At 22.2% G+C, this 23,816-nt stretch overlaps 4 protein-coding genes and 2 long non-coding RNA genes across 11 annotated transcripts; 2 read left to right on the top strand and 4 right to left on the bottom strand.

Moving 5' to 3' along the window:
- Positions 1-4,479: 4,479 nt before the first annotated feature.
- On the bottom strand, positions 4,480-6,322 carry LOC122853128 (probable serine/threonine-protein kinase clkA). Its single transcript, XM_044153403.1, has 3 exons — positions 6,210-6,322; positions 5,851-5,923; positions 4,480-5,766 (listed from the first exon to the last, which is right to left on the bottom strand). The coding sequence occupies exons 1-3, from the start codon at positions 6,225-6,227 to the stop codon at positions 4,484-4,486; spliced, it is 1,374 nt and encodes a 457-aa protein (XP_044009338.1). The 5' UTR covers positions 6,228-6,322; the 3' UTR covers positions 4,480-4,483.
- LOC122853151 lies at positions 4,519-9,483 on the top strand. 2 transcript variants are annotated; one of them, XR_006373893.1, is made up of 5 exons: positions 4,519-4,632; positions 4,711-4,899; positions 8,697-8,765; positions 8,851-8,946; positions 9,026-9,098. It is a non-coding gene; the product is annotated as an uncharacterized LOC122853151 (long non-coding RNA). The 2 variants fall into 2 exon arrangements; XR_006373894.1 differs by lacking the exons at positions 8,851-8,946; positions 9,026-9,098 and adding an exon at positions 9,373-9,483.
- On the bottom strand, positions 9,140-10,365 carry LOC122853136. Of its 3 annotated transcripts, none has more exons than XM_044153432.1 (4): positions 10,294-10,365; positions 9,969-10,068; positions 9,484-9,669; positions 9,155-9,420 (listed from the first exon to the last, which is right to left on the bottom strand). In XM_044153432.1, exons 1-4 carry the CDS (start codon positions 10,306-10,308, stop codon positions 9,386-9,388), a joined length of 336 nt encoding a protein of 111 aa, XP_044009367.1. In that variant the 5' UTR covers positions 10,309-10,365; the 3' UTR covers positions 9,155-9,385. The 3 variants fall into 3 exon arrangements, with proteins under 3 accessions (XP_044009349.1, XP_044009367.1, XP_044009359.1); XM_044153424.1 differs by having other exon boundaries at positions 9,310-9,420; positions 9,497-9,669; XM_044153414.1 differs by having other exon boundaries at positions 9,140-9,669.
- A 799-nt stretch (positions 10,366-11,164) lies between these two features.
- LOC122860794 (probable WRKY transcription factor protein 1) lies at positions 11,165-14,354 on the bottom strand. Its single transcript, XM_044164785.1, has 2 exons — positions 11,437-14,354; positions 11,165-11,359 (listed from the first exon to the last, which is right to left on the bottom strand). Exons 1-2 carry the CDS (start codon positions 14,242-14,244, stop codon positions 11,165-11,167), a joined length of 3,003 nt encoding a protein of 1,000 aa, XP_044020720.1. The 5' UTR covers positions 14,245-14,354.
- Positions 14,355-17,965: 3,611 nt separating this feature from the next.
- LOC122853109 (neurotrophin 1) lies at positions 17,966-22,581 on the bottom strand. 3 transcript variants are annotated; one of them, XM_044153374.1, is made up of 10 exons: positions 22,172-22,581; positions 21,158-21,304; positions 20,805-21,092; positions 20,335-20,434; positions 20,054-20,180; positions 19,793-19,960; positions 19,238-19,402; positions 18,757-19,079; positions 18,395-18,665; positions 17,966-18,304 (listed from the first exon to the last, which is right to left on the bottom strand). In XM_044153374.1, the coding sequence occupies exons 1-10, from the start codon at positions 22,208-22,210 to the stop codon at positions 18,055-18,057; spliced, it is 1,878 nt and encodes a 625-aa protein (XP_044009309.1). In that variant the 5' UTR covers positions 22,211-22,581; the 3' UTR covers positions 17,966-18,054. The 3 variants fall into 3 exon arrangements, with proteins under 3 accessions (XP_044009309.1, XP_044009325.1, XP_044009316.1); XM_044153390.1 differs by having other exon boundaries at positions 18,826-19,079; XM_044153381.1 differs by having other exon boundaries at positions 19,238-19,399.
- Positions 20,986-22,682, top strand: LOC122853160. Its single transcript, XR_006373895.1, has 3 exons — positions 20,986-21,101; positions 21,172-21,347; positions 22,575-22,682. It is a non-coding gene; the product is annotated as an uncharacterized LOC122853160 (long non-coding RNA).
- The last annotated feature ends 1,134 nt before the right edge of the window (positions 22,683-23,816 follow it).

The raw sequence follows: 23,816 nt of genomic DNA, 5'->3' as shown, positions 1-23,816 counted from the left end.
ATTTTTTGATATAAGAGAAGGAGTTAAGTTAACATGAGGTCCAACAACTGCAAAGATGCTGGATGCTTTGGTTATAATAGTCTTTCTCTCAAATAAGGTAGCAAGGTCTTTTCTTTTGACCACTATCAATAAGCTTGTTAGTATGACAGAGACAATATTATACAATTTTTATTTATTAAAACAAAGATAATAATAATAACATATATATACTTTTTAAATTATCAAATTAATATAAAAAGGTTCCCCCCAAAAAATTCTTACGAAAATTTCCATTTTTTATTTTGAATTTTTTTTTTTTTCGTGTTTTTTATTTATAATAAATTTTATTCATCAAGTTTACATCATTTTTTTTATTTTTTTATTATTTTTAATCTATAATCGTTGATAAAATACTAATATTTATTAAGTAATGTTAATAATTTTCCTTTTTTTTCGTTTTCGTTTTCAAATATCAGCTGTTGTTGACAAAAAAATTATTCGATAAAATTTCTTTTTTTTTAAAAAACATTCTTTTTTTATTATTGTTATTAGTTTTTTTTTTCAATAAAGAGAAATAGGCTTTTTAAAGTACTATTTTTTCTACTTGTAATATTTTTTTTTTAATTAAAAAAAAAATCAATAAATACTTGAAAAATCTATTAGGTAATTTATCAGGTTTTTTTTTCTTCTATTTACACTAGGAGATTATTGAAATTATTATTAAATTATCATTAGGATGTATTTAAAAGGTTGAAAAAAATGAAATTAATATAAAATGTTGGTTAGATGAATATTTTGTAATTTATATTGTTTTTAATTTGATTCTTTGTTGAGATAAAATAACTTTTTTTTTTTTTTTTTTTTAATATATCCATTATGAAAAATTTCATTTTTCTTTGAATCGATAAAATTAATTTACTGAATAATTCAGTATTTACTGATAAAAAGAAAAAGTATTTATCCTTGAATTTGACACATTGCTATCAATTTAAGATGTTCATAATTGATCAATTTTTTTTCTTTCGAATATTTATTTTAAAATTGAACTTTTTGAATTTTTTAAACATGATAAAAGTATACTATTGACATATCAAATTAATATAATTTTCATTTGACTAATTCCATTATTAATTTGACCTAAAAAAAAATTGATTTATTTTATATTTAAAAAATTTAATAACCAATAATATGAATAATTAAATTTGTCGAAATTTTATGATGATGTATTTGAGGATAAAAATCAACAAAAAAATAAAAAAAATAATTGAGTAGCATCATCATCTGAAGGTTGAGGAATTTTGCAGTGTCCATTCACTTTGATAAAGGTCGCTGATTCTGGATAAATTTTTTGTTTTTTTAAAAATTCATCTTACGATAGTCCTTCAATAAAATGAAGCACCAATAAACCAAATAAATAAAAAAAATTTCGGTGTTTTCAGACAGAAGTCGACATTAAATAATTAAATTTTGTTTTTTTGTAATACGAAAAATCCCAAAGTCGATGGCATTGAGTTTGTTGCTCATCGTCGATTAAAATCTTCATGGACTGGATGAGCTAAATACACAAAAAAAAAAAAAAAAATTTATTTATCAAAAATGAAAAATAAAAAATTATTTATTTAAATAATTTTTTTTCCACAAAATAAAATAAAAATATACTTTAGATTTTTTTTTTTTTACTTTCTATATACTTTTTAAATTTTTGTATTTCTATTAGGTAATTTTTTATTTTGTTTTTTAAAAATCTTCACTATTATTATTATGTCACCTTTTCCCAATTGATCCACAACGTTAAAATAAATAAATAATAAATAAATAAATAAAAACTCTTGACCTATTTCACAATTAAACATATTTTTCATAAATCATTTGGTCATTGGTTCACACTTAAAAATTATTTTCTTTTTTTTTTCAATAAAAGTAGATATATATTTTATGACCAAATATAAACTCAAATATTAAAATAATGATTTATATAAATAAAATGAGAGTGAAAGCTGCTGCAATGTTAAACATGAACGTGTTACAAATTTGCATTAACATTAAATTTCGGTACCCTTTTTTTACATTACGTCATTAAGATTTTAAGTTGATCATTTTCATATAAAAAAAATCAACAAATAACATTATTAAGTAATTATTAATTAAATTATTAAATTAATTTACCTGGACAACATTATATAGATCGAAATTATCTTGTAGTAAATTTTTAAAACAGATTATTAAATTTTATTTATTTCGAAAAATTATAACACCATTACTAATGGTGTTATAATTTTTCGAAATAATTAAAATTCAATAATTTATATATGATCACTTTGTAATGGTCCATTACAAAGTGATAATATATAAATTCATAAATTTTCATTTTTCTTTTTGTCGTATATTACGGTTAAGTTGTATATATAATATCAACCTCAAATGACCTTGGACAATAAAGTTTCTATAATCAAGGACAACAAGTGTCTTCCGTTTTAAAATTCCAAATTTAATTATTTTAATATTTATCCAAAAAATTAAAAATAATAATAAGATTAAATTAAAAATTAAAACACATATCTTAATTATATCTTGAATATTAATTAATTTTTTTAAATTTATTTATAACATTATATAGATTTACAAAAAAATGTTGGTAAAAAATCAAAAAAACAAATATTTTGAATAATGATTATAAAGTATAAAAAAAACAAATTTAAAATAGAATGGAAAAAAAATCTTGTCAGTATCAGCAAAATTAGTTATAAAAAGATGAAATAAATTTAAATTTCAATCCAGATTTAATACCATCCTCCATATATATAAATAAAATTAATAATATAAAAAATTAGGATAATAGTTATTAAAATTAAAAAAAATTTACCATAACCACCGTAGTAACCTCCATAGTGAGGATATCTGTAATAACCACCAAGTCCATAACCACCATAGTAGCCACCATATAAACCACCATAACCATAACCATATCCTAAACCATATCCATATCCATAATAACTTGGACGTGCAACTGCAGTTCCAATAATGACTGCAATAATAAGGATTGCGAGCTGAAATAAGATAAAAAAAAATTATATTATTATTTACCTTTAAATAATTTAAAACAAGTTTATAAAGAAAAAGGTAATTCAAAGTTTTACAAGATAATAGATTCATTTATATAGTTTGAAAATAGTTGAACACTATATGATAGAAATAATTTTTAAAAAATAGCTAATTACTTACAATTTTTGGAAATGCCATTCTGTTGATGGTTATCAGTAGAATTCTACACGATAATAATAAATTTATGATTTACCAGAACAAGTCAGTTGTTGTTATGTCCTTTTGTTGAATGAATTTGCTATTTATATGCAAAATTAACATCCTCTGTAAACCCCACTTGATCAACACTGACCTAGACAATTTCACCTCTTTTATCATTTAATAATAGTATCCATTGTTAATTTTGTCTATAGTTAGAAGAAGCTACATTAAATAACATGTATTATGAAATATTCGCAATATTCAATTCTATCTGTATGAATATAATATAGTATTTTTTTTTTTTTATCAAGTATTATTTGATGCATCGTTGATCCACCTTGACATCCAAATTTATTCCCACTGTTGTATTATTTTAATAATTATTTTTATCAAGTTGTCCTTAAAACAGTAGTAGATATAATTAAAATAAAAAACAATATTTAGAAAAGGAAAAAATACATATAAATTACATGTGAAAAATGATTTTATGGATAAAATTATTTTTTTAAATGAAAAATAATAATTTATATATTATTAGTTTGTTAATTTGAAGGGCAAATAATTTAATATTCATGTTGGATATATTTTTTTTTTTTACAAAATATTTATTGCAATTTAGATACATATTAATAATAGTTGAATAATTGATGTATTATTAATTACGAAATACAAAAGTATAGACATTGGTTCCTTGAATATATTTTATATATAATTTTTTTTTAATATATAATTTTTTATTCCTCAATTTATAACAATTCTTAATTATTTAATATTATTTTTTTTTTTTTTATATTACATAAACAAATTGTCTTTTTTATATTTTTCTCACTAATTTTTCAACCGTAAAAATTTTATGAAAATTCATTTGTTGATGATTGTTAAATATAATTATTATTAAATTTATAAATTATTTAATTTTCATACTAAGTTTAATTATTTAAATTAGAAAAGAAATATTAACAAAATAATAGAATTGGTTTTGAATTTTTATTTATTATTTATTGAATTTTATTTATACAAATTAATAATTAAAAAAATTTGTGTATAAATATTCAAAAAATGTTTAACAATAATTTAAAAATTAATTACATTATTTATATTTAAATAAAATTAATAATAATTAATAAAACATACGATACATATAAATAAATTTATATTTTAATTAATTTATTTCTTTAAATTTCTGTTACAGATTATACAATAGTAAAACGTTATAAATATGAAAATAAAAAAAAAAAAAAAAAAAAAAAAAAGACATAAATTATCCAAGAAGATCATCATTATTATATTTGTGACCTGGAATACTGGGATAAATAAAAAATTGTTTAAATCCATCTGGTCTATATCTAACATCAGAATAATCATCAAGTTGTGGATAAAATAATAATTTTGGTAAACGTGAATCAATTGGTAATACATTATTTAAATAATTTTTATCATTATTAATTTTTTTATCTTCTAATTTTTTAATTATTTCTGTTTTTTTAGATGATGATGTTAATGATCCATTATCATCTGCATCAGGATTATCATTTTCTTGATTTGGAATTTGTTGATTACCATTATTACCATTTGATACACCACGTCCAGGTGTATCTGGATTAAATGGTTGATAATTAAAACCTCTTTGTCCACCTCTACCATAATCATCAATACCATACTGATTTGGATATCTTGGTGAGTAATTATTATCATATTGATTATTTGGTGTTAATCCTTGAAATGGATAATTACCAGAATAACCCTGTAAATTAAATCCTTGATTACCTCTTAAACCATTTTGTTGTTGTTGTTGTTGTAAATTGAATGGATAATTTGTTCTAAAATCTTGACGATAATTATTATTTGGATTATAAAATTGATTATATTGTTGGCCAAAATTTGAATAACCAAAATTATCATCACCATTACGATAGCCTTGTTCATTTAAACGTCCACCAAATCTATCATCATAACCAAAATTTCCAAAATTACCTCTAAATCTATTGTAATCGAAATTTGTACCTCCACCATTTCCACCATATGGTAATCTATTATCACCATTTTGTGATTGTCTATCATTTCCTTGAATAGTATTATCTTTTATTCTTGAACCATCAATTAATGATGATAATTGTTGTGTTTGTAAATTTGCATTAAAAAGATTTCTATTACCAAAACCATTAAATGCATTACTATATTGTCGTAAATTATATTGACTTTGTGGATTAAAATTTGGAAAATTATTATATCTATTTTGTATATCAAAAGGATATTGATTTTCTTGTCGTACTTGTTGTGCTCTTGCTAAATCAAAACCGGGAAAATCATTTAATTTATTTGTTATTGGTGATGGTGTTGTTGTTGTACGAAATTTACGTGGAATTTTTGATGTTGATTTTGATTTTATTGTTGGTTTTTCTGTTGTTGTTGATGATGGACTTGATGATGATGCTATTTGTTGAATAACTGATGATATACTTGGACGTCTATCTTGTAATTCTTTTAATAAATCTGGTGATATTACACCTTCAATTGTTGCTGATATTGGTAGAAAATCTTTTTCTATTAAACAAAAGCAATATAAAAGAAAAAATTTATCATTAGTAATCGGTTTTAAATGATTAAAAATTGCAATTATTTTATTACCTGTTGTTGTTGATTTATCATCTGCAATACTCGATTCCAAAAAACTAATGCAGACCACTGCACATACGAAAATCTAAAAAAAAAAAAAAAATAGTTTAATTTTAATAGCACTCAATAATATTTACATTAATTTTTTAAATAAATTACGCGTCTTTCTAATTTAAAAGTTGATTCGAAATGAAAAAACAAAAATGAATGAAACAACCCTTTGGTTCTTTGACTTTAATATTTAATAATGCGAAATATTTTCTTTTTTTTTTAACTATATTATTTACTCACAATAAAAAATAGTAACATATTAATATTAAAATCAAATAAATCAATAAATAAATTATGAAAATTGCGTATTTTTTACTCACATGCATTGCATGATACATGATGCTTGCTTGTCACATAAGACTGAAGGGTTTTCATAAATTTTACTGTCATTTATACTTTCCCTGTTTCTCTACAACATAAGCCAATGTACTTGTGATTTTTTTTTTTACTTTGCCATTCAAACTAATGCCACTTGACGCGGAAAATATTCATGCACGAACAGATACATGCGTGATTCTTTAACAATGGATATACACTTTTCCCATTCTTTATAAATTTTAAATTCTACAATAATATGCGTGTATATCATTTAATACCTATAATAAAAAAAAAATAAAAAAAAAGCATTTCATAAGCATATACTTTACTTGATGAATATTTTCAAGTCAGTAGAAAAAAAAAAAAAAGAAATAAATGATGAATTAATAAAAAATACAAATATATAGTTTCTACATGTATATATACAACATATGGATATACAAAATTTAATATACATATATATATTTTGGAGATTTTTATTTTTTTATTTTAAAATTGTGTCATTGAATTATTTATTGACTACAAAAGTGCGTTCAACATTTACGTAACCGGAAAGCATTGAGTAAAACTTGTGATTATGCATCGAAAATGTCAATAAATTCTAAACATATAAAAAATAATTTTAATATTAAAATAAATAGTAAATTAAATTATCAGTATAATATTTAAAACTATTAAAAATTTAATATTAAAATTAATTTAAAAATTATTATCAAATCGTTTTTAAAAAAAAGAAAACTAAACAGAATTTCTCTATAGAAAAAAAAAAAAAACAAAAATCTCCAATTGGATAGATAAGTATTTTAATTTCAACAACCCTGGGCTAATTAGATGTGTTGATAGAATTTTTTTAATAGATATTTATTTTCTAAATTTCATTTATAAATTGTAAAAGAGTTTTAGGTTTTTATTGTTTTTAAATATTGATAGTTCGAACTCCTCTCTCTTAATGTTTGTTTAAATTTTTGTATCATTAGTCGATGAATGATTATCTCATACTGGTACAATAGTATTTGATATTGCCAACTTGAAATTTAAATTACAAAGAAGGCACTACATGCACAGTATAAATACGAATGTCATGTCCCTAAAAAATTTTTATTATTTTTATTATTAACATATAAAATACAATGTATTTTTTTTTTTCTATCAATTTGTTTTGATTGTTTATAGAAATAATATTATTTCGATAATAATTTGACAAGTATTCAATCATTATAAATTGTTTTTCAAAAAACCCATCAGTCTAGTCATGATTCATGAATAATAAAAATTATAAAAATATCAATTTTTTGACGATAGAAAAAACAATTAGTAAAGTTTCTTTGGTATCATTTTAACGATCCGTTTTTATTTTTTTTTTTTTTCGATAGAACAAAGTAATTTCTAAAAGTAATAGAACATATAATAATGTTGAATAATATCAAACCAATACTTTTAGTTGCTCAAATATTTGGTGGTACTCCTTACAAAATATTTAATAATAATTTATTAATAAATAAAAAAGCACTTATATATTCATTTTTAGTAAATATTATTAGTTTATGTATAAGTGCAAATTCAGTATTGTGTACATGGTTTGAAAATACAGATGTTAAATATCGTGTATTATCAATTTTAAGAACTGTTCTGGGTGTTGTATGTTTGTCAACTGATACTATTATTACATCATTTTGGAATCATTATATTTCATCGGCTATAAATAATCTTTGTGTTTATGATTTATCAGCAAAATTTCATGGTAATACTCGTAATGTTATATTAAATATTTGTCGAATTGTTGTTATTTTAATGACAACAAATTGGATTATTGTTGGATATTTAACATATTTATCTGCAAAAACATTACCACATTTTAATGCAATTGGATATTGTATTTTTTATATTGGTAATTCAATGCAAGTATTAAAATTTTGTGGATTTATTTTATTAGTTTATCAAAGATTTGATCATTTAAGTCATCTTGTTCAACCAACAGGTATTTTTTTCAATTCTAAAATAATATATATATATATTTATATTTTTTTATATTTATTTGTTGTTTTTTTTTTTTTTCTTCTTTAGAACATCAAATAATAAATATAAAAATTATAAATCATCCATGGCGTAATGTTAAACTTCAAAATATTTGGAGTATGCATTGTAATTTATCAACAGCTGCTGAAAAAATTAATTGTGTTTTTTCAATTCAACTGTTATTGTGGTTATTAAATTATTCATTAAATGCACTTTCAAGAATTTATAGTATAATTAATAATGAAGGAAATGATATATATTTAAAAATACGTGATATACTTTGTGTCATTGGTTTTTTTATTAATCTTTTAATAATAATTTTACCATGTCATTTTGCTAGTCGACGAGTAAGTTTATTTATTTTTACATGTATGTTTTTATGGTTAAAAATACATGGAAATTTACGGGAAATACAAAGACATAATAGTTTTTACATGATAATTTATAAATTTTTATTTGTTTTTTTGTTCCAGGCAAATGAAGTTATTGAAAAGGTTTTTTCACCAACTTCAGTTATTCAAAAAAAGACAGATATTCTCAAGGTTAGTACAAGATTATAAATATTATAATTCATATAGTTATTAATATATAAATTATATTTTTTTTATATTTTAATTATTAAACAAGGAAAACAATGTTGCTATTGCATATTTTTGTGCTAAAAAAGTTAGCTTTACTGCTGCTGCTGGATTTATTCATATAAATCTTCCATTATTAATTTCTGTGAGTTAATAAAAATATATTTATTAATTTTTTTAAAATATATATATTGAATAAAAAATTAATAATTATATTTTTCTAGATTTTTGGAGCAATGACAACGTATTTAGTTATTCTACACAAATCATCAGCTGACAACGAAAATTATTAATTTTTATTTGTAATTAATATAAATACTTACAAATTAATAAATATACAATAGCAATATGTTTATTTGAAAAAAAAATTTAATACAAAGCTTATTTATTTTATTTGCAGAAAAAAAAAAAAAAAACAATAAATAAATATATAAACAAAATTCTCGTTTAAATATAAAAAATAAAAATATCATATAGTAAATAAAATAACTGACAATATTGTTATTCATATATGTATGAATAGATAATTTTTGTATAAAATTAATAATAGATTTCCATGATTTTATTAAAGATGTAAATGATATTTAGTATCCAATTTGACTGAGAGTTCCAATAACACCTGGAGCAATAACACCGGGTAATTTATAAATTTGAAATGGACCATTTTTACGATTTGACAAACCTGATGCACGAACATTTGGTGTTACAATAATTTGTGATCCTGGCTGTGGCTGTAATTGATCATTTGATGATCTTTTATACTGTCCTGGTTGTGGATAATAGTAGTAATTATTATTGTTGTATTCATTCAATTGTTGTCGTGGATAATCTGCCAACATACCAGATACACTTCCATATGGAATTCCACCTTGAAAAAAAAATAATATTTTCATAATTAAAAAAGTAAGTTTATACATAATTAATATTGATAATTAAAAAATAATAATAATATTATAAATAAAAAAAAGGTATCTTAATTTAATATAAATATTAATTTTAATTTTATAGAAGTTTCCAGAAAGTGAAAGGCAGCTGATACAACAAGTTAATGTTGGTCTATAAAAAAAAAATCCTGAAGGTAATACCCACCGGTGTTTTTATTGATTGTCAATAATTATTAATAAGTAAATTTTTTTTAATTTATTTAAAAATAATTAATTAACTTACCGTAGGCAAGACCATTTGGTAATGGTACAATTCCAGCACTATCTGGTTCACCAAATGTACAGTCAATGACCGTCAAAATTCCACACAAAAATGCAAAATACTAAAAAGAAGAAAGAAAATAAATTCAGGTATTTATATTAATAATATTTAATTTTAATTAGAAAGATTAAAATGATAAAATAATTAAAAAACATAAAATTGTGTTTGATATAAAATTTATTGATGATTTTTTTTTTTTATATATATTTATTTAAAATAATATAATATATATACTAATGAAACTTAATGAATTCTTGAATTTCGATATACGCGATTAAGTTCCAACCTTTGCGGAGAACATGTCGATATGCAAGTTGTAGTTGTACTGATATTTTAACAAATATAAAAACAAATTCAACCTGTAGAAATAGTCAATAAATATAATTATATATATGACTACATACAATTTACTATTCAGACAAGTTTTTTTTTTTTCCATTCGAGATCAAGAATTAATTATTTTTCATTAATATATAGCTATAAAAAAATAGATTACAAAGTTTACCTTAACCTTGGATCTACAAAAGTATATAAAAAAAAATATATTGCCAATCACCATAATAAATTATTTCTAACAAAATGATAATTAATATAATTATTGTTTTATTACATAATAAATATGAGTAATAATATTTATCAGTTTCGATTTAAACCAATTTTGTATTATTATGTTTTTTAATTATTTATTCATCTATTTTTTTTTTTCACACAATAGTTTATTATAGTGTTAATTATATATCAATTAGCATATGATAATTAAATTTAAAAAGTAACTGCAATGTTTATTGTTGAATCATCATCATCATCATCATTATATATTTGATGGTCTAAAAAACAGGTCGAGGTTGTCTAGTCCAAAGATTGTTGACTTTTAATTTATTTATTTTTATATTTCAGTTCAAGGTTTAATGTAGCACGCGACTTTTACTACTCGAAAATTCAATAAATATATATTATATGTTTAGTAGATTAGAATAATAAATCGGTTAAATTAAAATTCATAGAAAAAAAAAAAATCATTTAGTACACGGAAATATATTTTTATTCAAATAATTATTATTAATTAGTTATATACAGTTATTAAATTTAATAAATGATATACATTTTTAAATTAAATTATAAATTAATATATAAATATATCAGTTTTTTTTATTTTTTTATTTATTATCATGATCATGATCATCATTGATAAAATGATAGAGACGTTTATCTGGTTCCTTTGTATACTTAATAACAGATTTTTTATTATCAATATTTAATTCTGATGATGTTTTATTATTCATTTCATCATTATTAAATTTATTTGACACTATTGGAGATACTTGATTCATCAAATGTGCTACATAATGAACCTTGAACATAAAAAAATAATTTAATAATATACATTTAAAATATAATTTGATAGAAATAATTAATTAATTAATCTTACATTTGATGCTATTGAATCACCTAGATAATCATGATTATTTTCATTTGATTCGTTATTATCATCATGATTAATATCATCAATAATTAGTTCTTCAGATAATTCTTGACTTTTATTTGATGGTAAAATAGTTATAAATTTATTTTTTTGTCCATTTTTATTAATTTCTTCAGTACGAAAAATATGATCTGGTGTTTCTTTTGTCATTATTGATACTTTATTCATTGTTGTATGATTATTAGGACCATTTAAATTATTATTTTCAATTGTTTTTGTTATTATTTGTTCTTGTGATACACGTGATCTGTGTTTTATCATTTTAACTGGTTTCGAAACTGATTTATTCATTGTATTATTAATTAATTTTCTTCTATTTTTATTTGTATTTATTAGCAATGATGTTGGTGTTGTTGTTGTTGTCGTTGATTTTTTACGTCTTGCTGATATTGTTGTTGTTATATTTTCTGGTTTATCAACTGTGTATTTTAATGATTGTCGTCTTTTAGTTAATTTTGGTGATGCTGTTACTTCACTAATAGTTGATGCAGATTTTAGTAATTTAGTATCTTGATTTCTTTGATGATTATTTGAACGTTTTAAAGATGATTTTATTGTATATTTTGGAATTTTTATTGTTGTTATATCTGTCATTGGTGTTGTAATATCTTGATATTTTATTAATGTTGCTGATGTTGGTAAAATTTGAGGTTTAAATGTTGTTGTTAATTTATTATTATTTTTTATTTTTATGAAATTTAAAACATTTTTTCTTATATTTTCGGCATGTTTTTTTGCATCAATTTCTGTTGGTTTAATTATCGTATTATTTTTTGTTTTACTACTATATTTTATTGGTAAATTATTTGATGACATTTTATCACTATCAATAATTTCATCGGAATTTATATTTTTTTTAATTTTATTTTCATATTTTACATTTTTTATCATTGATGGTGACATTGATTCTTCAGAATTATCATAATCATCATGATATTTATTATTTTGTTTATTATTTTTTAATTCTTCTTCTTTTTTCCATGGATATTCGTATTTTGAACTAAATTTTTTATTTTTTTCATTATCAACTTTTTCATTTGAATCTTCGGCAAATTTACTTAGACGTTTAACTTCATCTGAACTCATATCAAATTCAAGTGAATCAAATTCTGGATGATGAAAATGTGGTTTATTTATTCTTGGTCCTAAATCAGCATATTTTGGATCATAATAATTTTCACCAAATGACGTTGGTCTACCAACAAATCTATCAAATTCCATTTCACTTATTGATTTTTCACCGACATTTTTTTCTTCATCATCGTATGATTCTTTTGATGTGTCATCATCAATTTCTTCCATTGATGATGGTTTTTTATTCTTGAAGCTTTCTTTAGAATCACTTTCATTATCATCATCATCATCTTCATCATCATCGTTGTTTAATTCTTCTTTAGATTCTTCTTCTAATTTTTCAGATGAATTTTCTTCATAAAATTCAGATGGTCTTTCAACTTGTTCATCTGGTATTTCTACAGTATCATCATCAATATTTTCTTTTGATTTATCAACATTTATAAATATTTTTTCTTCATCATCAAATATTTCTCTAGATTCTGGATTTTTTTTCTTAACTTTTTCTTTACTTGTTTCTTGATTTTCATTAATTTCTTCATGTACATCATATCTTCTTGGATTTTTTTTATTATTTTTTTTATTATGAAATTCTTCAAAACTATCAGGTGAATTATATGTAGGCTCATTTCTTCTTGTAATTATTGTTTTATTTTCAGCTGTAAATTTACCATGTTTATCATGTATTTTTGGCTTTGAATTTTTTTCACGTTTAATAATTGTATAAATTCTTTCAGAAGCTTGTGTATTAATAATAGGTAATCCTGTTGTTCCAATTGTTTCAATTTTTTTTTCATTATTTTTATAACTATCATTGTTTTCTTGATAAATACTTCTTTTATGAATTCTAACTGTTCTAAAATGTTCAATTTTTTTTTGTTTTTTTGTTCTTGGTTCATTTGTTATTGTACTTTCAGTTCTTCCACGTGTTTTATAAGACACTCTCTTTGTTTTGTAACGTGGTAATTTTTTTCTCAATGATGATTTAGCAACTAATGAATCAAATTGTCTATTTGGATTTTTTTTAGGTATTTTTAATGGTGGTCTATTTATTATTGTTCCAGCTCGTGATAATTTTGTTGTTTTATCTTTATGTGATTTTCGCATTTTTGATAAATTTTTAATTGTTCCCATAACATCTTCATATATTTCATCTTCATAGGGTGCTTGTGTTGTTGTTGTTGTTGTTGTTTTTAAATAATTATGTCTTTCTTTAAAAAGTTTACGGTGATTTAGCGCCTTTCCATTATTCGCTCGACTTAATTTAATGCTTGGATGCTCAATTTGATTCACATAACTTGTGTCACTAGCTTCATGATCAAAACTCTCTGGTTTTTTTGAGAGTTTAATATCAATATTTGCTTCATTATTACTTTTTTTAATATTTGCAAATTTATGCTTCATTAATTTTGAATCAATTAAAAATTTTTCTGGCATTTCAACCATGTCAATTCTTCGTTCCATAAAAAGTGGATTATCCAATGGATTTTTATCAAAATATTTTGCTTGTAAACATGATATTCTATCACCTAGACCATTTAGCTTTGAGGGACTTTCAGTTGGTACACCATCAGTTGTTTCATTTGAATTTTCTTCTGATGATTCTGGTATTATTTTTGTTAAATCTGGATCAAGTTCTTCACAATTCATATAGATATCTCTTGATTTATAAAATTCCATATTATCTTGAGTTTTATTTGGTCGAAGATTTGGATCAATTATAAATTTTAATGGTGATAGCTTTGATATTTTATCATTATAATAATTTGGATATTTATTTGTATCAATTGTTGTTATTTCTGGTGTATTATTTTTAATAATATTATCATGATTTTTAATATTTTCAAGTACATTTTCAAAATCAAATTCTGGTACTTCTACTTCAACTTTTTTATCATCATCATCATCATGATTAATTGTATTATTATTTTTGGTATTTTTATCAGGAAATCTAGCAGCAATTTCTTTGTCAATAACATCTTGTACAATTTTTGGTGCATCATTAAAAATATCTGTATTATTACTACGTTTATATCTTTGATGATTATTTACTTTACTTTCACTAGTAATTTTTTTTTGTCCAATTTTTTTTTTAAATAACTTTCTTGTTTTTTTTATTGGTGGTTTAAGATATTTTGATACCTCTAATAATTCTTCATCTTGTGGTTTAACACTTTTTTTTTTACGTTTATCATTATAATAATCAGCATAACGACTACGTCGTATTGGTGATGGTGGTAATAAATTTGTTAATTGTCTTATGTATCTTTGTAATCTAATACCAGCAAGTTGAAACCAATTTGGACGATATAATGGTCTATATTTTTTTGGTGGTCGTTCATGAGATTCATCCAATGAACTATTTATATCTGATGATTCATCATTACTCTCATTATTATCACTGTCATTTGCAAAAAATTCAGTATAAAAATTTTGTTGAGGTGATGGACGTTTTTTTATAGATTTTTTTTCATCATTTGAATTATTTTCATTTGAATTTAATTCTGTTGAATAAATTCTATTTTTTGTTTTATTTTTATATTTTTTTATACTTTTTTTATCTTCATTTGAAATTAATTCATTTAATTCATTTGTATTATTTTCAATTGATTTATTTAATTCTTCATCATCTTCTTCTTCTTCTTTTAATAATTTTTTTAATACATTATTATTTTTTGGTGGTCTTATTATTGTTAAATAATCTGGTTTTTTTTTACTTTCATTTGATTCAGTTTTATTTTTTTTATTAAATATTTTTAATATTGTTATTTCTTCAGAACTTGTTGATGTTGAAATTTCATCATTTACTTTTTTTGGAAAAAATTTATTTACTATTTTATTGTCTTTCCATAATTTTTTTATTTTCATTAATGAAGGATAATTTTTATCATCACTTCTTGATTTTTTTGATGTTGATTCATCAGTCGTTGTTGTTGTTAAATTTATTGGTTTTTGTGTTTTAAAAAATTCCCAAAATATTTGTCCATAATTTGGTGTTGTTGTTGGATTATCAAAATTATCACTTCTATCTGATAAAGTATCAATTGACGGATCACAAGATGGTATTGTTGTTGAGTATGATATAGCTTTTGGTAAATCATTATTTATAAATAATCTTCTATTTTCATAACTTGATGAATCATGTTTTTTATCATCATTTAATTCTGAATTGTCATCAATTGTTTTATTATCATCATTACTCTCTGAGCTATTATCATCATCATCAACACCAAGATATTTTAAATTATCTGGTACCTCTGTTTCAGCTCCTTTCTCAGCCTCAATAAATTCATTTTTTAAATCATTTTCTAATATTTTATTACCATTATTTATAAAATTTCTTAAATCATTTTTTGGAATATTATTATTATTATATTTTATATCTGGAATTTTATACTGTTTTATTGAAATAATATTATTATTATTTTTTTTTGGTATATAATGTTTTTTTATAATTACAACTTTTTTTGGTCTATTTAATTTTTTTTTAATCAATTCTTTATAATTTTTAGGCTTTTCTGTACTAATTAAATATTCAGTTTTATTTAAAATTTTTTCATCATTATTATTATTTGGATTTATTTCATAACTTTCTTCATATTCACCATCACGTATATGTCCAGCATGATCATAAGCAGCTTGATCATAACCCTCCTCAGTATAAACAGTATGTATTTTTTTATCAGACACAGATTCTTTTAATCTACCAGAATTTTCTTCAGTCTCATTACTATCATTAATTTCATGACTTTGTTTTCTTGGTACTTTTTTAATAACATGAGTACCACGTACTTGTGCATATAATTGTGTTGGTATAAAATTTAATGGTATTGGTGCATAACGTGTACGTACTTCTTTTGAATTTTCATATTTTGATAATGGAATAATATGATTTGGTGGTTCATATTTTAAATCTTCACTTGAATTAATTGATGAATCATTAACTTCAATTGAAATATTAGCTGTTGTTATATTTAAATTTATTAAAATTAAATATACTAACAAATAATTTATAAACATTATTATATTATTTATTTATTTCACTTTAAAATATTAATTATCACTACACAATATTTCCCAATGAATTTCACAATGATTCTGTTGATCTGTTGTTCACCATGGACAAGTTCTTTCTGTATTCCGTTAGTCAAGTTAAATTCATTTGTGGTTTTCTAATAATTCTGAATCGAGCATCTGTCACGGACTATTCACCATCACGACAACAACACTCTAATTTATATTTTCCAAGTTAAAAAAATAAAAAATAATCATAAATAATATAATATAACAAAAAAAAAAAAAAAAATATTTATTTTAAAAATAGTGGGGTTTTAGACAATAAACTCAAAGACCCGCCCAAGAGTTCCATTCGAATATGATCTACTTTCCAGTACAATGATTTAAATTTTTATTCTTTTTTTTTACTTAAATCAAATGAAATTTAAATTATAATATAAAATCAATCGATATTTATCAGTTTGTATTATTATTTCTATTTAATTTATTAATGCTAATGATAAAATATGTGATCAGGTGTTTATTTTGTGATGAGACTGATGACAATAATATGAATATAGTTATTCTCCAGTTTTAAGATGAAAAAAAAATCTTATGCCAATCTATTTTGTTTTGTCTTTTTAAATTTACCGTAATATTTTGTAGCGGTTTTGGCTAAGAAGAAAGAAAGTCATTGAGACACGGTTTATGATTATAACCCGGAAGGATACATAATATTCTCCATCACAAAATATTTACCTGATTTTAACAAAAAACTTTCCAGTAAAAAAATATATATATATATTTTTTTTAAATTAAAAAATAAACAAATAATTTATTTACGATCCATAAATACAATAACCATAAAAACAACAAAAATTAGATATCCTTAAAATTAATAATAATGATAATACAGTCAATCGAATAAATTAAAGTTTCTTTTTACAAAATGAATTATCTAAATTTAACTGGTGATGAATGAGCAATTGCTAATAACAATAAAAAAAATAAATAATAATTTAATGATTTTAATAATATTTATGATGATTGATGATTAATAATATAACTCAATATAATAATAATCATAATAAAACATAATAAAATATTTAGATATTAACAATATATTTAATAATAATAGATAAACAACATATATATCAAATAAAAAATAATTATATAGATTAAAATACAATAAATGTATAAATACATAATTAGATATTAAAATTAATAATAAGAATACATCAATGAATAAATATATAGAATTGATAATTTATGAAATGATAATAATGAATAATATGAATATAATATATGATAATAATAATAATAAAAATAAATAATATAATAATTATATGATGATAATGATAATAATAATATAATTAATGATATGAGATAATAATAATATAATTAAATAAAAAAGGAGACAAATAAAAAAAAAAAAATAATAATATTGGATCAGGTACAATTAAATAAATATGATTTAGTATATAGTAGAAAAATTTATGAAGAAATCATGGGTTTCCATGAATTATCATTGGCTGATGATTCAGATGATGTTTCACTTGATGATGTTTGACTTGTTAATGCTTGTGGTGATTGTAACATTGATGCTTCAGGTTTAAAAAAATCAATTATTGGATGATAATCATAATTAATACGTCTATTTTGATCTTGATATTCTTCATCAAATCCTACATTGTGTAATCTTGTTGATGTTGTATCAGTTTCTTTATTAAATGACTGACTAAGCCTGATAACAAAACAAAAAATAATATATTTTTATAATTTAAATTTCAATAGTTAATTAATATTTTTTATTTTTTTGTTTTTAGTTTTTTACCAGTTGGATAAGCTTGATGTGGTTGATGTATTTTCATCCATGTCTTGATTTGATTCTCTTCTGAAGGGTCTATTATTTCTAATGGGTCTAACTTTTTTAACAACTGGTCCTTTATAACCAGGTGCTCTGGTATTTGGTGCATGTTGCTGAGGAAGTTTATCAAATGGTCTTGTTGATGATGATGGTTTTTTTTGTCTAACTCTACCAGGAAATGTAAAACTAGGACGATTTGAAGTACCAGCATCAATAATTGGCTTATTACCACCTGAAACTAATTCAAGGTAATTTGATTAATTATTTATATTATATATAAATTATTAAATTTAATATTATTAATTTATTTTTCTATTTGTTTTTAGTACCAAAATTATTGTCAAAACTGCTACTGGGTTTATATTTTGTTAAATAACTTGTTGGTCGTTCAAATGTACCATCATTATTTTGATCAGTTGCAAAATCAGCACCTGGAAAATCTTCATCATGTGATCTTGGTGGATCTTTTTGTATTGGTGGATATAATTCAGTATAACCATGAACATGACAACTACAACATGATGGAACTTTAAAAATATCCATATGAAGACCAATGCCACTTTCCCAAGTAAGTAATCGATGATAATTGTATACTTGAGTGCAGGATGAACGATAATTTTCTGATATAAATGAACAACTTGCTCTTGGCTTTCTAAAAATAAAAATAAAAAAAAAAAAAAGCAAATATTAATTACACATACATATCATACATATATACAAATAAAAGTTTTAGTTGGAAAAAAAAAAAAAAAACTAATGGAGAAAATTAAATATATATAATTTGCTTTTTTTTTTATATTTTTAACTTACGAGCATTTTTCAAGACGAAGTGTTTGCGTGTGTTCACCAGTGTTGATAATGTATTTCCACGTACCGGAAACAGCTCTTGCTAATTGAGGACGTGCATACATTATTTGAGATGGACAAGTGAAACCTTCTTCAGTGTTATCAATTGCAGAATTATAATCAGATCTTCTATGAAAAAAAAACAAATAGAAAATATAAAAATATAATTATTAAAATACAATAGCTGCAATAGTAATGATTAAAATATTTTTTATTAGATAATTTATTAGCCAAGAATTCGAAAAAACAAACATTGATAATTACATAATATATTTATCAAGTTTATTCACTAATCAATTGCGTGATTATATTTTAAAAAACAAAAGAAACAAATTTATTTTACAAGCAGTTAAATATTTTTTAATTATATATTTATTTTTTTTTTTATATTGTTCGAACTGAATAATTAGAAAGCTTGACAGTTTAAAACGACAATCAATGATGTGAATTATGGATTATAAGTTGATTGCGTAGATTTTTATTTTTATTTGTTTTTTTTTAAGTTTAATTTTTATTTACCTTTTGAGCTCATTGCTCTCGTATTTATTTTCATATCTATTTTCAAATCTTGAAGTATCAAGTGGTAATGATTTTCGATAATCATGCTCAGAATCTTGACCATTGTAATCAGTTAATAATGCTGATATCATATCTTTATTACCACGTATACTTTGCATAATTGCTTCACTAAAAAATAATAATATTTTTAATTAACAAAATAAAATAAAAGATGATTTTTTTTTTTTCTATAAATATTTTCAAATAAATAAATAAACTTACTGTGGATAATTTGCGGTTTCTAGACAAACTGTTTTTGTAAAAAATGTACAATCATTTTCAGTCGGTTCACGTTTGATAGCTTCAGTTGGTCTGCGGTTTGGTCGTTTTGATCGAAGAGGAGCTTCAGCTAGTAGAAAAAAAATATTCCACAAATTAGCTATTTGTTTTGTCTATTTTTATTTCTATTTTTTTGTTTGTTATTTATATTTAAGAAAATGAGTATACTGTTAATACTTGTTGATTTATATTTGTATATTTTTTATGTTTTTTTTTAGATATACCTGGAAATACATTTCGTCTATTTGGATTTGGTGGTCGATTTGTTACTCTGTAAATTGGATTTCTGCGGTTTCCAACTCTCAAGCTTCTTAATTCAAGTGCCTGAAATAATATTAACAAAAAGGTAAATAAATATTTTATAATACTTATATATATGTTATTTAAAATAGCATTAATTAAATATGACTTAATTTCATTTTTAAAAGTCATGCACTGATTAAAGTCTAGAACATATTTTCTTCTTTTAATGCGTAAATTACGAGTAAAATATATAATTTGATTAAATATAAAAACAAAAAACTTAAATAAATAAATACACAGATGAAAAAAAAAATTATTTAATTACTATACTTCTTTTTAAATTAAATTAATTATTGTCTTTAAATTTAAAAAATTATATTAAAATAAAAAAGAATATTAATAGTGATAAATAAATTTTTATTTAGTTGATAATAAAATAATTTTATCTCACTTCAGGTAGTGTTTCCGGCAAGGTCTCTGGAATGTCTTCTGACTCATTTAAAACATCATCGGCTGAAAATTCAATAATATCCTTTGGCATCACAAGTTCTCTTGTGACATTGTCATAATTATTATTGCTGTTATTATCATCATCATCAAATATATAAGCAGTTTTTTCTGATAATACTTGAGAATTATTATCTGGTAAATTTGATGATTGCATTGGATTATTATCAACAGTTGTTTTATGTTCAATTGATGTCTTTTGAATACTTGAAACATCCAACATTTTCATGCTCTAAAAATGGTAAATATTTATTTTTATTATAATAATTGTATAACAATGTAGAAATAATAACATACATTTGTTGTTTCAGGATTATTTGATGTTTGATTACGATAATCATGACCAACTAAAAGTAATGTTGATAGTTTTGTACTTGAAGAATTACCATCATCATTGTCAATATTATCTGATGCCCAACATGTTGAAAAAAAAATCAGGCCAATCTAGATGATGAAAACCAAAGAAAAAAAAAGAAATATAATATAGGTATGTATTATAATAAATAAGAAATTAGATAAATAGAAAACCAATATTTCTTGATCAAGCCGGATTTAACCATCTTCGTTAAATTAGATCATTTTCTGCAAGCTTTTTATGTACATAGAAATAATTTAACGAGGTGAAATTTTTAAACTTTTTTAAAATATTTATTTATATACGTTGACAACTTTCATAATAATAATAATTATATTTACGATCAAAAGTGAGAGCTTAAAAATAATATAAATTTTTTAATTTTAATAATAATAAATATAATTAAGAAAAGAAATATTAAAATTAAATTAAAAACGTAGTAGCAAAGAAATTGAATTTTAATAAAGAAAGAAAAGAAGTTAATCTCGAGAGTGAAAAGAAAAAAAAAAAAAAAAGGTCATTGGATCGAATCAAACGGTTGAGACCAAATGGGGCCGTAAAAAGAAAAAAAAAAAAAAATACATTTTAATTTCTCGGCTGTTCTCGCTTCGACAGTGTTTATTTATCGAATAGAAAGAGATTTTAGTATCAAGTCAATGTGTTGTCTGACCCACTAAATAAGATTTCACTTGCAGATCATTATCGGTTTGATGCTTTTGTGATTTCTGATGGTACTGTGGTACATAATCAAAATTTAATTTAAAAAAATAAATTATTACTTTTCAATATCATTCAATAGTTACTATATAGAAATAGCAATAAAAAATAAATAATACTAATTGAATAGAATCATAAATAATGATATAAAATTATACAACTTAATTTTAGTTTAATTTTTATTATTATTAAGCTCATCACAAAATACTTTTGAACAAAAAAAAACAAATAATTCTTACCAAAAGAGGCAGTAAAAATACTACTGCTTGGTTCTTCATGTTTTACCTCTAATATAAATTCTTATTTTTTACTTGAGAGATAATTGTTGGTTTTCAATTTATTTTTTTGTTATTCACAAACACAAATGTCACTTTGTTTAATTTAAATGATCACTTAAACTTTACTTAAAAAAAAAAAATAATAATATAAAATAGTAATAGAAAATTAATAGCACTAATTGAAATTGTTAACTGTGGTCGTGAATATAACACGATCACACGTCGACTACCTCTGAAAGAATATCACAGTGAGTGTGCATTGGCCCACGAGTTCTTCATGTTTTCTGTTCAATGTTAAAACACATTCTCCACTCTTCCTCGTTAGTTTTATGGTCTTTAAATGTTTCTCTTGGTCTTTTTGTAGGTCAAAAATCTTTGGATCATTATAAACATTGGTGGGAGACAAAACGAGGTGACCAAAATCATGATGATGAGGATGACGATGATGATACTGGCTGGTTAAGAAAGTAACTTGACAATGACAACGTAAATTTGGCAAAGAAAATTGCTTTTATACGATGAAAATATTGTAAAACATTGTGTGTGTTTTTTATTGAATGACAGTGCTAAATTACTTGGTAGAAAGAAATTTGTTAAGTAATTTTAATGTATTGAATGCATTGGATTGTTGATTAATTGTTAATGTTCATTTTAATGCTAAATATAAGTAATAAACATTGTAATGTTTGATATGACCGAGAAAGCTGACATGATTATTGTAAATTTCGAATACATGTAGGTGAATATAGATTAAGCTCTAATATAATTGTTGCAAAGAAGTCTGTTGTTGATTGTCTGATTTGTCGTAATGATTCATGTTACTTTAAAGAAAATTAATACTGTAAATTAAGTTTTGTTGGCAGAAAAAAAGAGATAAAATGATGTATTATCAAAAGAGAATGAAAAAAAAAGATAAAGATGATGTGTTATCAAAAGAGAATGTAATTATACGTAAAAAGAATGAAAAATCATATTTATATTGCCTGTGGTACTTTGATTTTATGAGAAATAAACGTTTATTTATTAAAAATGCAATCTTTGTTTTTTTCTTTAAATATACTTAATTATAAATAAAGAAAATACCTCCTTGCTCATTCTATATTCCTAATACAAATCTAAATTTTTTCTAAGAATTTTTCAAAATATTTAGAATACCTCTTTGCTCATTCTATACTCCTAATAAAATCGGAGACTTTTTTTTTTATTATTTCAAAAAATTAAGAATACCTCCTTGCTCATTCTATATTCCTAATACAAATCTAAGATTTTTCCATAAATTTTTTGAAATTTGATAGAAAAAAAATTTTTTGAGTATCCGGAACATAGAATGAGCAAGGAGGTATTTTCAAAAATATCAAAATACCTCCTTGCTCATTCTATATTCCTAATACAAACTTATGATTTTTCCACAAATTTTTTGAAATTTGATAGAAAAAAAAATATTCGAGTATCAGGAACATAGAATGACCGAAGAGGTATTTCATATTTTTGAAAATACCTCCTTGCTCATTCTATGTTCCGGATACTCAAAAAATTTTTTTCCCATCAAATTTCAAAAAATTTGTGGAAAAATCTTGGATTTGTATTAGGAACATAGAATGAGCAA

Source organism: Aphidius gifuensis, linkage group LG1 (genome assembly GCF_014905175.1).
Source record: "Aphidius gifuensis isolate YNYX2018 linkage group LG1, ASM1490517v1, whole genome shotgun sequence".
Lineage (NCBI taxonomy): Eukaryota > Metazoa > Arthropoda > Insecta > Hymenoptera > Braconidae > Aphidius > Aphidius gifuensis.
The sequence above is the reverse complement of the archived record's forward strand: the minus strand, read 5'-3'. Positions and strand labels throughout refer to the sequence as shown.

Coding starts and splice junctions, on each gene's coding strand:
- LOC122853136 (XM_044153414.1), bottom strand. Junction 9,670..9,968: donor ACCAAATGGTCTTGCCTACG/GTAAGTTAATTA, acceptor TTTTTTTTCAAG/GTGGAATTCCATATGGAAGT.
- LOC122860794 (XM_044164785.1), bottom strand. CDS start 14,244: ATGGAATTTTATAAATCAAGAGATATCTATATGAATTGTGAAGAACTT. Junction 11,360..11,436: donor GTGATTCAATAGCATCAAAT/GTAAGATTAATT, acceptor TTTATGTTCAAG/GTTCATTATGTAGCACATTT.
- LOC122853109 (XM_044153374.1), bottom strand. CDS start 22,210: ATGAAGAACCAAGCAGTAGTATTTTTACTGCCTCTTTTG. Junction 19,961..20,053: donor GAAACCGCAAATTATCCACA/GTAAGTTTATTT, acceptor ATTATTTTTTAG/TGAAGCAATTATGCAAAGTA. Junction 19,080..19,237: donor CTTCGTCTTGAAAAATGCTC/GTAAGTTAAAAA, acceptor TTTTATTTTTAG/AAAGCCAAGAGCAAGTTGTT.
- LOC122853128 (XM_044153403.1), bottom strand. Junction 5,767..5,850: donor TGATAAATCAACAACAACAG/GTAATAAAATAA, acceptor TTTGTTTAATAG/AAAAAGATTTTCTACCAATA.